This window comes from Myotis davidii, unplaced genomic scaffold (assembly GCF_000327345.1).
Source record: "Myotis davidii unplaced genomic scaffold, ASM32734v1 scaffold242, whole genome shotgun sequence".
Classification (NCBI taxonomy): domain Eukaryota; kingdom Metazoa; phylum Chordata; class Mammalia; order Chiroptera; family Vespertilionidae; genus Myotis; species Myotis davidii.
In genome coordinates, this window is record NW_006295821.1 from 3,608,993 (window position 1) to 3,625,834 (window position 16,842).

General features: G+C 37.7%; 1 protein-coding gene and 1 pseudogene across 2 annotated transcripts in view; both read right to left on the reverse strand.

Annotated features, from left to right (window-relative positions):
- Positions 1–374: 374 nt before the first annotated feature.
- ABHD13 (abhydrolase domain containing 13) overlaps positions 375–16,842 on the reverse strand; it is a 23,359-nt gene continuing 6,891 nt past the window's right edge. Inside the window, exons 1-2 of one of the 2 annotated variants that reach the window (XM_015568437.1) lie at positions 12,373–12,443; positions 375–3,693 (exon numbers count right to left, since the gene is read on the reverse strand). In XM_015568437.1, coding sequence (XP_015423923.1) covers positions 2,660–3,673 — 1,014 coding nt within the window. In that variant the 5' untranslated portion in view covers positions 3,674–3,693; positions 12,373–12,443 and the 3' untranslated portion in view covers positions 375–2,659. Of the gene's footprint in view, positions 3,694–12,372; positions 12,444–16,842 lie in introns of those variants that run through there. The other variant, XM_006770696.2, reaches the window with a different exon arrangement.
- The window catches only part of LOC102773380, an 11,421-nt pseudogene continuing 6,803 nt past the window's right edge, over positions 12,225–16,842 (reverse strand).

The following is a 16,842-nucleotide window of genomic DNA, read 5'->3' on the forward strand; positions in this document are numbered from 1 at the left end:
GTCACTTGGTTAGAAATGTCTGGTATTTAACTGTTTTGCATTGTTATGTTTCCATTTCACCAATCTCACCAGTTATTTCCTAGACCTACATTTAACACACAACCTTTCACTTTGTTGCTCTTCCTATTAGTATTCTTTTATCTTCTACAAATTATTTTTCCATATTTTGCAATATCCCTTTTAGGAACCCTTTTGCCATTTCTCCCCAATAATCCCTTTTAAATCAATGGATTTTGATCTAAATAAATTATATCTTGCCATGTTTAAATATTTCCAAATTCACCACAGCTTAATAACTTAAAATTCATTCAGAAACTCCCAGGGCTGCTCTTGGATAAGTGAGCCAGAAATTAATACACAAGATGGACACACTCTATTCCCACTAAACCTATGAATCCAAAATGAAGTGACTCATTCAGAATTCACATTTTATTAACACCAAATGCTTTGGCCAAAAATTAGACACGTTTTGAAGAACTGATTTTGTTTTCTATTTCTCCCTATCTAAAGAAATATTCTCAAATACAGAAATTAGGTACTACAACCCTAGAAACAGCCTCTTCCCTTTGCTGCAGGAAGAAAGGCTCCTTAACCCAAAGAGAATGAAGGTAGGGATGGGATACATGTACTTCACAACTTTTGAAGTCCTGACTTAAAAAGAAAAAAAAAAAGACTGTTTATAAACATGGAGTATTTTAAAAAGCATAAAACAAAACACTGATGAAGAAACAGCTTTTAGGCTTCATCAGCATAATACTTACAACTAAATTTGATAAATTCCTTCATAGTGTAGATTAAATGATTACATGAAAACGTACGAAGGTACTTTATAAACTTTAAAGAATGATACGAGTCTAAGGTTTTTCAGGTAAGCTCATGTCTAAGTACACTAGATCTTGTTGTATTAAGTTTTTTCCCTTTAGTACATTACTATTTAAGACAGTCATTCTACATAGCAATGATTGACAAGATGAAAAGTATCCTTTAATTGTCGTGAAATTATACATACAAAATACACTTTCCATGATATGCATTACCAAATTTGTTTTTAAAAGCATGACTTTTTTTACAATAATTTATAGAAAAACATCATATTTGCTGTAATTTATTGTTTTCTAAATATTGACATAAAGTGAATGAGACGAATGTTATTTGGCAAAAGTATTTCTAGCCCTATCTCCATAGAAAGAGTTTTTAAATTAAGGTCAAAACTATTGACCCATTATTTCTGTTCTACTGCTTGCACAAAGCCAATAAATATAGCCAAAATATTCAAAATATTACATTTAAAGCTGACATAATGCACAGAGCTCAAATACATCTAATTTTTGAGGATTGCTTGACACAACTTAGTACACTTATGTCTCAAAGCTTATATATATGTATATATATATTTAAGGTAAATCCTGCAATTTTAAGGAGCTTTTTTAAAAGATTTTTTCATACATTTCTATATGACTAAATACTACTTCCCACTGATAGCCATTTAATAGTTAAATGGGATAATATGTTCTGTGATAAAAAGCTGTAGCATTCCTTCATCCCCTCATTCCTACATGTAGAAAATAATACTTCCTAAAATTGTCTTTTGTTGCAGTTCTATTTTATAACTAAAATATTAAACCAAAGAACATAGCTTTTTTGTTTTTGTTGTGTTTATTTTCAGAAAGTCCAATAAATGACACCTTGGCTTTAGTGGGTAGATATACCTAGATACTGGGACTTAAAAATCAAATGAGGGAACTTCTGTAAAACAGTATGTACAATTACATAATAAGAGTTCCTACTTCAATTCTTAAACAAGTTATCTTCATTATGACTGCCATTGGTGGTTTACCTGTAGACTTATGAAATTGATAAAAAGTAAAATTCTCTTTGCCACCAAAACTACAAATGTAAAAAAGTTCAAAGATGCACATTGAAGCTGCAGTGAAATTCTAAATTTCTATTTTTGCATGCTATGATCCAGACTGTACCTAACAAAACACAGTACATTTTTGTTGGAAAGTGGGGTCCCATTTATTTGTAAGAAAAAGCTGAATCTCAGCATACGCCAGAGCAAAATTCAATAGCAACCTGCACACAGGCCTCAATTTCACTTCTTGCCAAAACCAAAATAGTTTACATAAAAATAGATATAACCCAGGTTACCATATACATTGGTATATGACCAGTGCTATTTACATTAAAAACATTGCATTGCATAATTCAAGAAATAAAATATCATCATGCATTTTAAGGTGAAAAATGCAGTTATAGAACTAAGCTTGTATACCATGATTGTCCCAATATTTACTAAAGGAATAATATCCGAAGGTTTCTCGTCTGTATCTCCCCTTCCACACCCAGACATTAACCTTAAGTATCATATAGAGTGTACCACTTTAGCAACAAGAAACTTTTGAATATATTCTACTAGCATATTAAACTAAAGATACAGACACATAAACACATTGAAAGGTTTGATGAAAATGTATGAAATAATCCCAACAATTATAGTTTTTCAAATGTAAAAAACTATTTGGATCATCTTTAAAGAGCACTAAAGTCCTTTCAACATTTAATGTCACTCTTCAGACAAGTACAGATAGAACACACTCTAGAAAGGAACATTCTTTATCATTCTGCACAAACTAAAATACAGTGCAATAAAAAAACATTATATAATTGTCACATTAGATGAAGTTTTTGCCATTTCTTCAGGAGAATGACTCTTTATTACTTCTTTGATGAACTGTTCAAGGCTAGTGAAGTAACCCTGGCATTGCCATGTGTCATTATGAGTTCCATCAGGAAAAATGGCTAATCTCTTAGTCCGAGATGGGGAGAGTTCATAAAGCTGCTTCATCATTACTGGTGGAATTAATTGGTCAGAGAGTCCAGAGATGAAAAGAGAAGGCATTCTGCACTGAGAAATTTTTCTGTAGGACAAAAATTTATTTTTGTAGCACCATAAAGGAAGGTAACGCATTGGAAAGAATGAAAATAAAGTCCTGGCCATATGTGGTATGCTTAAAAATGTGTTCTCCACCATAATGGCTGAAATCCTATGTGAATTTTCAGAAGCCAAATGAATAGCCACTGCTCCTCCCAAGGAACGACCAAAAAGAAAAATTTTTGTTTTGTCAAGGTCAGGTCTAGTCATCACATAGTCTAGCACAGCTTCAGAATCTAAGTAGAGTCCTTCTTCACTTGCTTCTCCATCACTTTTCCCGTATCCTCGATAATCAACAAGCAGAAGATTAACTTTGAGGTTAACCAACATAAGCAATGCATTTGGTAACCTGTGACCTATGTTGCCTGCATTCCCGTGAAAATAAATTATGGTTGGAGAATAGGGTGAATTGTCTCCAGTATATCTTACCAAAATAAGATTCAGACGCACTCCATCTTTGGTTCTGATAAAAATGTTTTCATGTGGAATACCAGTGGGCATGGGAACATAAAGGCGTGAGGAAGATGGCTGTTCGGGAAAATAGAGCAATACATCCTGGAATTTATATAGAATACCTGCTATTGATATGAATATTAACAAAAGTAAGATAATGCCTCCATACAGATGAAAAGTCACTATTAAAGGTAAGAGAGAAATACGGCAGAGCGCCCAAGACCAGGAGGCCAAGGTTATTAGCCATCTTTCAACAAAGTTCCACAGCATCCAGGACTTTTCCATTGTAGCTCTCTGCAAGTGTCCTAAAGAGAAAAACAGAGAGACATTATCAGTAACCCAACACATCTCTTATTTTAAAGTTAGATCCATGAGACATATAATCTTGATACTAGATGAATCCTTGGAAGCCTCCATCAGTTCATCCACAAAAATGGTTGCTCTGATTTCCCTCGTCCCTTCTATTAACAGTCTCCTTTCGTCCTCCAGTGCTATCGCAGTCATCAAGCTATATTCATTTTGTGAAATGTGCTTACTAGTATTTACTGGCAGGTACTTTCACTCATGTATTCTCCTTGATTTGATAGAAAAATAAGTTGATGCCATGTTCCCAATTTTTTATATGAAGGAACAGGGAGGCACAGGAATAAGTACAAGTGGATTGGCTGTATTTTCGTGTTTTTTTCCAGATAAACAGCCAGAAGTGGAATTGCTGGATCGTATTATCTTTTTATTTTTAATTTTCTGAGGAACCTCCATACTGTTTTCATGGTGGCTGTACCAATTTACATCCCACCAACAGTGAACAATGGTTGCCTTTCTCCACATCCTTACTAATATTTGTTATTTCTTATCTTTTTTATATTAGCATTTTAACAGGTATGAGGTGATATCTCAATGTTTTGATTTGCATTTTCCTGATGAGTAATGTTTTCATGTACCTATTGGCCATCTGTACATCTTCTTTGGAAAAATGTTTATTCAGACATTCTGCCCTTTTATTTTTTAGCTACTGATTTATATGAGTTCTTTATATATTGTGTTTTCTATATGTTGCTTTTTCTTTTTTTTTATGGTTTCCTTTGTAGCTCAGAAGCTTTTAAATTTGATATAGTCCCATTTGTTTATTTTTGCTTTTGTTGCCTTTGCTTTTAGTGTCAGAGCCAAAAAATCATTACCAAAACTTATATTAAGGAGTTTACCAGTTTTCTTTCTAGGAGTTTGGTGATTTCAGGTCTTACATTGAAGTCTTTACTCCAATTTGAGTTAATTTTTGTGGATGGTAAGATAGTGATCCAGTTTTTCCGGCACCATTTATTGATATTATCCTTTCCCATTACATCCCTGGATTCTTTGTCGTAAATTATTGACCATATATATGTGGGTTTATTTCTGGGCTCTACTCTGCTCCTCTGATTTATGTGCCAATGCAATACTGTTTTGATTACTACAGTTCTGTAATACAGTTTGAAATCAGGGAGAGTGATGCCTCCCACTTTGTTTTCCTTTCTAAAGACTGGTTTGGCTACTTGGGGTCTTTTGTGGTCCCATAGAAACTTTAGGATATTTTGTTATATTTCTGTGAAAAATGCCATTGGAATTTTGATACAGACTGTATTAAATCTGTAGTTTGCTTTGGGTAGTATAAACATGATAAGAATATTAATTCTTCCAATCTATGAGCATGGAATAGCTTTTCACATAATTGTATCTTCTTCAATTTCTTTTATTAATGTCTTACAGTTTTCAGTGTACTGGTATTTCACCTCCTTGGTTAAACTGATTCCTAGATATCTTACTCTTTTTGATGGAACTGAAAATAGGGCTGTTTTCTTTATTTCTCTTTCTGATAGTTTATTTAGTGCATAGAAACACAACAGATTTTGGAATTCTACAGCATTACTGAGATAGTTTGAGGGCAAACCTGATTAAAGAGGTAGTTAACAGACTCTAACCTATCAAGACCAATCTGACATAATATTGTCAATATTCTTTTTACATTGTAGGAAAAAATATAATTAAACAAACCAGAACAAGAAAAATAAAATATTTTCCTCTCTACCTGGAGGTTTTCACAGCTAAACTTAAAAAATAATTTATTTAAATTAACCATTAGTTTCTAATATTGTATTTTCAGGAAAAATAAGTAATACTTTGTCTTTCCCATATGATTTAAAAAATTTCAGATTACTAATACAACAAAATATGTAAAATCTTTTATATAGTCCTTATTGCAATTTCATACCAGTGAGTCAATACCGATTGCTATGCTGTATTGATAAAGCCATAAATACTAGGGGGATAAGTTAAAAGAAACAGAAATTCTCTTTGTGAGCCAGAGAAAAATTAAAAAAATGACTTATTAGAGACAAAATTTTTTAAATATTGCTGAAAAATACAACTGATAAAAATACAGAAAAAAGCTATCAAAAGTCAACTTTTTAATCAATTAAAAATGTATGCATGTTGTCTTAAAATGGCAAGAGGTAAGACACATTACACCTTTTCTTATATATTTACCAAGTTTTAAAAGACATTAAATTCTTTTACTACAAAACTATCAGAAAGAAGCCACTCTTACGTTTGATACATAATTGTTAATGACTAATTTTTAAAACTATACTGTAGCCATAAGCTAATAAATGTGGCATTTTAATTCATCATGTTAGGTTTAAACACTACAGAAAAATAAAATAAAGTTAGAATGGCTATAAAGATGAGTTAGATGATTTAATAGATTCAATTTTTCACTATTACTTCACCATATTTACTATTTTGTTAAATAGATTTTAAATTTGAATTCTTGTTCAAATGACTGCACATAAACCCATAGTATTTTTATGAAGTTTCTCTGAAATCAATACTGCCACCCAGTTGCAGAAAGTTTTATTACAATGAGCACTATACTAGAGAAAAGCAGGTATGTCAGGTAAATAAAAACCCAAACCTAAAAACTATAGAACCAATACCTGACCACTAGGTGTCAGAACTAGTTAAAAATCAGACTGAAAGAGTAAGCCAATTACAGGAAATACTAAATCATTGTTCCTGGTCAACAAAAAAAGGCCTTTCACAATCTATGACTGTTATTTTACCAATAGCTTAAAGTAGACAGGGCTACTCTCTATATCCATTCATTGTTGTGGATAATTAACATATCTGGTCACTTAAACATTTAATCTAATGTTTACTTAGTTTAATTTTACTGTTTTAATTGTAAGCAATATCTGAGTGATTTTTCATATGTACACAGAAGTTGTATTGGGCAAGTATGAAAACACACTAGCATTAACTGTATACATCAAAATAAAAGAATTTTATGTAATAATTAGGATTAACAAGGTTTGGGATATGAAATATAAATATACTAGAGCACTGTAATATTTCAAAAATAAATTATTTAATATATTTCTTTAGTGAAAAATTTTACTTTTTTTTTTCATAATCAGGCCAATCATTTGTGAGAAGTATCAGGGAGATGGTTAACTCAAACATAGTAGGGGGAAAAGGCACAAAAATTCCATCAGTCTTAAAGGCTATGCCAGGGGTGGGCAACCTTTTTGTGAATGTGTGCCAAAACCAGCAAAATCTCTGACTCAAAAATTCTTCTGCGTGCCAACGCTAATTTTTTGAGAACATGTTATGCCTACTTGATATCTCTTAAGGTGTATGTATGTGAAGAACCTTAAAGAAATAAAATTCATTTGAGCGACAAAAACACAGTATATGATGATGAAAAATACATTTATTTTTTAATGTATACATGTACACTGACAGTCCAACAGAAAACTTTATGACTCCGTTTGATATTATCAGTGGGACTTTTGCTGCTGCATCACTGATGACAGAGATTTTACATCAGAGATATACACGAGCTACTACTTTCATCCGTCAGGCTATTCTGATTACGAGACTGCTTTGCAAAGCCAGCCATGTCTATCCATGAAAACATTTGTAAGTTTAGTTCCTCCAGTTTCATGCTGTCTGGAAACCTCATGAATTGTGCTGTCTCTTCCAGTTCTCTGAATTTTGCCAATCTTGAGAAGGACTGCTCAATAGTTGACTCTATGATGTTTAAAAACAGCTTTTGAAGGCTTTGACAGTCTGTTCTGTCATCTTTTGGGAGGTCTTTGATGTGCCTCTTGAGGTTTGGAAAATATCTAAATCTCTCACCATCCACATCCCTCTTAAAGATTTCCAGTTTCTTTTCAAAAGACTTTATGTAACCAAACATAACATCAAGTGTCTTGCCAGTTCCTTGTAATTTAACATTTAAGTCATTCAAATGTTCACAAAAATTGTAAATGGAAGATTATAAGAGAGGGTTTCGCGTGCCAGCAAAAGTTACTGGCGTGCCATGTTTGCACGCGTGCCAGGGGTTGCCCACTCCTGGTCTATGTTATCATATACCTATCTGCAGAATAATCTTGGGTTTACTACTTATTTCCAGTCTGAATTCTTTTTTCAATAGAATGAGAACTTAAAAATGCCTACATTATCAAATGAAATTTTAAAAAGCATTTATAAATGCTATAGATCTATTAACTTTATTTGCTTTTATGACCTAGTATTTCTGGCATTCTTAACTGTGTTCTGCTCAAGTTAACATAAAATCAGAATTTACCACACAACTATAAGAAAAAAAAATCTGAAATTTTGAAAAGGACATGATAAAGCATTTCTATAACCCAGATAATCCCAGGAGTGAATTGACTCAATTTTCAAATCAAACAAAGTGTATAGCATGACTAAAAAAACCTATTGCAACACTAGACAAAATACAAAGCTTCTAATATCTAGACAAGGCATATTTTTAAATTCAAACCACACACACACACACACACACACACAATAATCTATATAGTTAAAATTTCCAATTATTCAAACTGAAAAATAATTGTTTTAAGTAGCTTCTTTAGTTTCTAATTTCAACATACAATATTGAATTTAAATAGACCAGGAACTATCACTACTGTATTCCCTACTGGGTTGTATAACACTTTACATATACTCGAGTAAAAATTTTTTAAAAAACAATCCAGTAATGTATCTGAATTATTAAACTTCTGCTCAATCCAGATTTCTTTCCACTTCTAAGAAAACATAACTGTATTCTGAGCACCGGGCACATGTTTAAGAGTGGATATCAGGAAAACTGCATATCTGAGTCCATTATTGGTTAGGGAAAATATTCAACTTGCAGTTTTCCACAAAGCATTCCTGAAACATCACTTTAACTAAATGACTTTGTGATAAACAAAAAATCTTACAATGGATTGTTAAACAGTGAGAGTCAGAATAAAAGCCAATTCATTTTGAGGAACATCTAGTGGAAGTCAATTTTAAGGGCAGGTTAGTAAAAACTGCTCTGGATTGTCTACTTGTCTTTTCTAATGTTTATGGCACACTAATGGTCCAGAAAGAGACCTTCACTCACTGACTGCCTTATTTTTATATAATCCAACTTGCCAATAATTTCTGCTCCCTAGTCTTTATAAGGGAACTAGAACAAGCAAACTTAACACAGGAAGAATTTTTATTTACTAAATTTGCTGAAACTATCCCAGATGTTATGATAGTTGATGTAAATGAATAGTGTCTCTGATGTAGTCCACTGTAGGGTCTACAGCAAGCTTTATGCAAGTTTTCCATTTATTTTGCTAATAAGTTGAGTAAAGGGTTAACAAAAACCTTTTCTCTCCTTAAAAGAAATCACCTCTGGCTAACCTTCTAGCATGGTTTCCCTGGAAACCTCATAAAGGCAGGATATCAGTTATGTTTCTAAGCAACATTTTGTGTGCTAAACTTGACCACTATTGGTGAGCTAAATCTGGATTGAGCAGACAGGGAGCAGGGCTACACATGCCAAGTGAGAAGTAAAAAGAGTGGGCTTTTCTGAATGGTACATAATCTGCAGCTGGCCTGTTCCTCTGCTGAATCCTGGACACTATGCCCATGTGCTGTTACAAAAGATATTGTTTTGTGGGGCACAAAACAAGTCAGGAGGCACCCACCCACGTGTCATCTTTCCACTAGCCTATACTGTCACTCAGGAACAATACACCTGATGCTGATTTCCTGGTTTTCCTCATTTCTTACAACAAAGCAGAGAGGCTTGTGCCAGGTATGGTCCATTGGGTCTTGTGAATGTGAATGCCCAGCTGAACACAAGACCACTGCTTCTGGTCATGAAGAAAAAGCAAGGTGATTAGTTACCCTCTAAAGCAGTGGTTCTCACCATTCCTAATGCTGCGACCCTTTAATACAGTTCCTCATGTTGTGGTGACCCCCAACCATAAAATTATTTTCATTGCTACTTCCTAACTGTAATTTTGCTATTGTTATGAATCATAATGTAAATATGATATGCAGGATATATTTTCATTGTTACAAATTGAACATAATTAAAGCATAGTGATTAATCACAAAAACAATATGTAATTATATGTGTTTTCCGATGGTCTTACGCGACCCCTGTGAAAAGGTTCCTCGACCCCCAAAGGGGTCTCAACCCACAGGTTGAGAACCGCTGCTCTAAAGTATGTCCTTTGGGGACATACTTTAAAAATATTTATAAAATGTGTTGCCAGGAGAGATGGATTATTTGCCAGGTTCTTTTCCATGCTAAAATGTATTTGCTGATAACATCTTAGCATCATGAACAATCAAGAGGAATGGTGAGTTTCATATATTCAAGTTCAATCAAGCTTAATACTGCTTAGAAGGGTACCTTATAGGGAAGATTAGATCTGTGGAGAAGGGAATCTTAGTCAGCCAATAAACCAGGGGTGGGCAAACTTTTTGACTCGAGGGCCACAATGGGTTCTTAAACTGGACTGGAGGGCCGGAACAAAAGCATAGATGGAGTGTTTGTGTGAACTAATATAAATTCAAAGTAAACATCATTACATAAAAGGGTACGGTCTTTTTTTTTCAATAGTTTTATTCATTTCAAACGGGCCGGATCCGGCCCGTGGGCCATAGTTTGCCCACGGCTGCAATAAATTCTCATCTCTCATGCTTCTACATTACTAGAAGCCCAGTGGGGTCTGGCCGCCAACCCTGATTGGGGGCGGGGCTGGCCAGGGGGAGTGGGAGGGGTTGATGGGCTGGCCCTGCCCCCTGGTTGAACTCCTGGTTGAACTATTGGCAAGGGGACAATTTGCATGTTAGCCTTTTATTATATAGGACTAGAGGTCCAGTGCATGAAATTCGTGCACTCATTGGGGGTGGAGGGGGTCCCTCAGCCCAGACTGCACCCTCTTACAGTCTGGGAGCTATCAGTCGGACATCCTTAGCGCTGCCGTGGAGGCGGGAGAGGCTCTACCACTGCTGCTGCGCTAGCCAGCCATGAGCCCGGCTTCTGGCTGAGCAGTGCTCCCCCTGTGAAAGCACACTGACCACCAGGGGACAGCTCCTGCATTCAGTATCTTCCCCCTAGTGGTCAGTGCGTGTCATAGTGACCAGTCGTTCTTCTGTTTGGTTGATTTGCATATTAGCCTTTTATTATATAGACTATGTGTTTAATCTTATGTCTACATCTCAAATAAATGCCTTATTACCATTTCTCACCTCTGCCTTTTGCCATGTTACCACACCAGCTGTCACATGTCAAATGTCTCTAATACCTGTCTATAACTTTAACCATCCCTGGTAATTCAACTACTTACTATCATGAGAATCTGATGTAGTAGCTCTTACAATGATCCTGTATAATAAAGAGGTAATATGCAAATTGACCATCACACCTTCACAAGATGGCTGTCTCTGACCAGGCCGGCAGTGGGGTTAATGAGGGATGACCAAGTGACTAAACAGCAGGTTGCATGGGGCAACCAAGCCAGCAGGGGGGCTGTGAGGGGCAATCAAGCCAGCAGGGGGGGCCTTGGGGGCAACCAGGCTGGCAGAGGGGGGGGGGCAGTTAGGGGCGACCAGACAGGCAGGCAGGTGAGCGATTAGGAGCCAGCAGTCCAGGATTTTGAGAGGGATGTCCAACTGCCGGTTTAGGCCCAAATTTCGTGCACCGGGCCTCTAGTCACTCATAAAAAGCAAACCTCACTTGCTAATAATTCTAATGTATTTTTCTCAATTCACACTGCAACACCATACCCCTAAGTGGCACCAAACATTAATTCTTTCTTAGCTTCCAGTATATTCAAATTCCTGTGTTTTCCCCTCTGACCTACTCCAATTTAGGCATTTTCCAAGGTTCTATCTACTTACTTTCTCCTCAGTGATTTCATTCTTTCTCATGGCTTCAACTATCATACTTGTGTATGAAGTATCTCCCTTGTCTATGTCTACTCCATCTATATCAATTTATCTGTTCCTTGAGTACCTGATACCTCATCAACATCTCAAAATTATCCAAAACTACACACTTCTTCCTCACCTAACATTTTGCATGCTATGTTAATTAGAAAAAAAGCATGTGCAAACAAATACATATATTTTTTGAGGATTTATTGTAATTTATTGAGAGCCTCTCTCCACCCTGGCAGTCACTTTATCCACTTATAGATCTTGTGTGCTAGCCTCAGGAAGATAGCTGGGGGTAGAGGCAAAGAGTACTGCTTGATGAGACCCAGGTGGTGGCTGTAATTGTCTCCCTCATACCACATGAACACAGCATATAGATTCAGCTCCTCATAGAGTGCCTTTACTTGGGCCTCCTTCTCAGCCTCTTTGTACCCATAATTCTCCTGCAGGATCTGGCACTGTACCAGAGAGGCCCACTGCAGACACTGAACCACCAGCCAGCTGCATTTGTTGTCCTGGATGTCAGCGCCAATCTTGTCCATCACATGGAGTCCCCAAAGAAGTCAAAGTAATCATCCTAAATCTCAAAGAGTCCTCCTATCTCCAGCAGGATCTTCTTGGCATTGGAGTGTTCCTTCTCCCCATCAATGCCCGCCATACACCTGGCAGCAGCTACAGGAAGAGAGAAGTACAAAGCTATCTTATACTTGACAATAGATTTGTACCTCTTTCCAGTGAATCTGCCAAGATCCATGCTGCCCTGGGAGGCTATGATGAGGTCCAGGGTCTGTTCAATCTCAGTCTGATAGGAACTCTGATTCAAGTAATAGGGATGCTCCCAAAAATAGAGCTTCAGCAGTCAGGAGATATATGCTTCCAGAGGTATAGCATCATTGATGGCATCCAAACCTACACCTGGCTTCTGATACCAGCAGATCTGCCCCCATCGGGTGAGGGATGAATCCATGTCATCTGACACCAGGAAGAAAGCTTAGAGCAGTTCCACATACCAGCCCACAGTCATGGCCAGTTGGAGACTATCAGCATCCTGCTTTGTTAGTTCCACCAGGTCCTGAAATGTTATCAGCACCGTCATTCCCCGTTAGTACTTCCCTCCAATGACATTGTACTCCAGGACCTCCTTGAGCAGGTCAATAGCATCTTCTGTATCTGGATGCCCCAAGTCATCCTCAGTCAGTACCCTGACAATCTGGGAGAAGTGCTCGATGAAATTCTGCTTTTTTTGGACATAAACATCCAACTTTTGGTCTCTATTCATTCTGAGGGAGGAGTAAAATACTCTGTTCCTGAATGCCAGTTTTTCAACGAATATATTTTTTAAAAACATATGTTTGATTCTGAGTGTCAATATATAAGAAGATAATCTAAACTTACGTTACATTATCAAAAATAGGCATATTATTTAACATACACAGATCTTATATTTGAAGTTTTAAAAGTCAACCTTAAAAATAATGTTGGTGCTTTTTATTTAGATGAAGTAATTAGAGATGTCATATTGATATTAATAAATAATTCTCAAGAAATAATCTATTAAAAGCATGATTAATTTTTATAATATATAAACAAATATATTTCCTTTTAAAAGAATGGTTTTAAAGTATAAGTGACATATTGATGTATTATATAAGCACTTTCATTGTATGAATGCAACTTACAGATCTAGTAATGATCTTCTTAAGAATTTTATGGTCCTCATTAACTTACTTAGTTCGCATTTAGTGTTCCATGTGCTTCCTGTCTTTAAATATTAGCCCATTGTGACTATATAACAGCCAATTTAAGACTAAAAATACAAACAATTTAAAGCTGTAAAGCTCTCAGAACCACCATGTTGACTAGTGTTAGCTGAGCAATAAGTCAACAGAGAGAGAGGCACACTTAATCATCTCATATATATACTTGGAGGATTGCAAATGGTTTCATTTCTAAGAAAAAATATTTAACTATTCTATAGACTGATGACCTATATATATATAAAAGCCTAAGCTACTGGAACGACTGGATCAACCAGTCGTTGTGACAGGCATTGACCACTCAATGCAGGAGCTGCCCCCTGGTGGTCAGTGCACTCCCACAGCCAACTTCCCCCTGGCCAGCAAACCTCCCATGGTCCTTCCCCCTGGCCAGGCCCTGGGCTGGGATGGGGAATTGGGGGGTGGGTGGTGGTGGACGTGGCCCTTTTCCCAGGGGGCCAAGGGCCGGTTCCCTCCTTGGGGCTGGCGGCCAACCTCCCACGGTCACTACCCTGTCCCTTCCAGTGGCTGGCAGGCTCCAATTGGCCTGCCATGTGGCAGGTAGTGAGGAACAGAGGAGGGAAGAAGGCGGCCAACCTCCTGTGGCCCCTCCCCCTGGCCAGCAAACCTCCCACAGTGCCTACCCCTGGCCAGCAGGTCCTGTCTTTCCCCCCGGCCGGCAGGCCCCAGTGGTGGCACGGTGGCGAGGGGAAGAGTGAGGAGGCAGGGAACCATGGGTGGTCCAGTGCCAATGGTGGCATTGGCGTCTGGTGTCTGTTCCTTCTGCACCTGGACTGGCGACCGTCACCTCCTCTCCCAACCCTGCCCTGATCACCGGCCAGGCCTCTAGCTTAAAAATAAATGAGATCAATACCAAAGTTATGCCCAATACAAGGACAGGTCCCCGAGGAATTCTCAAACCCAGTTCTCACAATACAAGGACAGGTCCCCAAGGAATTCTCAAACCCAGCCTAGACCACTGAAGTGGTCCCCAGGTTGGCTTTCAAGCCTCATGAGATTCCACTTCACTTTTCCATACTATTTAAAAATTAAAGACAATGCGATACATATGTGTGTTTACCTACTATGTGAATCATAGTGCCTAGGTACTATAAACTATTTCAAAATTATAAGAACAGTTCTTGTTCTTAAGTAGCTCATGATCTACTCAGGAAACCAGACAGACATATAGAACTGTAACAAGCTTATTTAATTACAGATGACACAAAGACAGACATATAGAACTGTACGTGTCTAACAAGCTTATTTAATTACAGATGACACAAAGAAAATCAAAGAAAGGGCCACAGTTGTCCTTAAATATAGGAAAATAAAAATAAAATCTTAAGCATGTATCCTTTACAATATAGGTTTAGTAATATCTAAATTCCATCATGCCTGATTACGTATAGGAACCCAGTAAAAATGTATGGAAACTTTTTAAGGATTTCATTTACTTTCTATCAAACAGCTGTCTATGACACTCATTTTTATTCATTTAAACACGATTTTTCACAAGAACTAGACGTATTCAAGCATAATCTAAATAAATACTTGGCATGGACAGTGTAGAGAAAATCAGAGCAGTTGAACTGAATTAATGAACTTTATAAACCTGAGATCTTTCTATGCCAGTGATTCTCAAAGGGTGGTTCCAAGGCCCTGGGGTCGCCAAGGCCCTTTCAAGGGATCTTGGAAATCAATATTATAATTACAAAGATGCTTTTTCATTGTCTGACATTTGCATTAATGGTGCAAAATCAGTGAGGTAAAACTGCTGGTGCCTTAGCAAGAATGGTATTGGCACCAAAATGTAGAAGCCACTCCTTGTATTCTTTATCACAATGAATTCCAGGAAATGGGATGGCGAAATCAGTTTTATTTAAGAATGTCATTGAAGAAGCAGTTAAAATTATTAATTATATTTCAACAAAATGAGTGCACAACTTTTAAACACTTTGTGTGACAAATGTTTGACATAAAGCACTAGGTGTTGTATAATGAAATATGAGTTGTGAGTTGAGTTAGCTGCTTTTTTTAGGTGGCAACATTCTGACTTAAAAAGACAATTAACAGTGGTCACTCAAACTCAAGTGCTGGGTAGACATTTTTTGGAAAATGAATGAAGTTGCCAATAGCTTCCTATGACTTAAACACTTTTGTGATTAAAGCATCATATTAACAAACTAGGGACCCAGTGCACGAATTCATGCACCTTGAAAGGAACTGTGGGCTGCGAGGCTGTGGTGGACACGGGGATGAGTCTCGGCCCATCCTCCATGCCCATGCCTGTCTCCTCCCACAGTGGCCCCTGTTCCCCTCTGCTGGCAGCCCCACTCCCACTGCTGCCACTCCCAAATGCGAACGAAACTAGCTCCACTCACACCCACAGACAGCGCAGAGCAATTGGAGCCAGCGCCACCAGCGGGTGCGAGTGGGGCTGGCACCGTCAGCGTGTGCAAGTGGTGGCTGCTCCCCAATCACCCATCAGGAGCAGGTCGAGGTGGAGAAGCCCTGAGGGGTGATCAGGGCCGGCAGCCGCTGCTCGCAACTGCTGATGGCGCCAAGCGATTGGGGCTGGCACTGGGTGCCGCCAGTGGGTGCAAGCAGTGGCTCCAGCGCTGGCAGTGGATGCGAGTGGGGCTGGTGCTGGCAGTGGGTGCGAGTGCCCTGCGGGGCCATGGCACGCGGGAGCAAAGAACTTTCAATAACCACCAGAGGCTCGCCCCCATGATAGCAACTAGCGCCCCGCCTTGGTCTGGCACCCCCACTCACCAGCTCCACTATCCCACTGCAGCCAATGCCCACCATGTTCCACACTATGCTGCCTGTTGCCAACACCTGCCATGTTTCGCGTGCACCCCTTGATGGTCAGTGCACATCATAGCAACTGGTTGTCCAGTTGTTTGGTTGTTTCACCGTTCAGTCTATTTGCATATAAGGGCTTTATATATATAGATGAGATTTTTGAAAACCTATTAAACATGTCAACATTTGCAAGATCTGCTCAATATGGCAAATTATTATTTTCCAAAGGACCGATGAATGGTGTCACAAAATCAGGCATGGATTAAAAAAACAATCCCATTGACCACTGCACCAAAAAAATTAAGATACCTAGGAATAAACTTAACTAAGGAGATAAAAGTCCTGTACTCAGAACACTACAGGACACTGAAAAAAGAGATAGAGGAAGACATAAACAGGCAGAAGAACATACTGTAGTTCATGGACTGGTAGAATCAACATCATTAAAATGTCCATACTACCCAAAGCAATCTATAGATTCAATGCCACTCCCCATTAAAATACCAATAGCATATTTCAAAGACCTAGAACAAACTCTCCAAAAATTCATCTGGAATAAAAAAAGACCCTGAATAGCTACAACAATCTTGAGAAAGAAGAACAACATTGGAGGGATCACAGTACCAGATA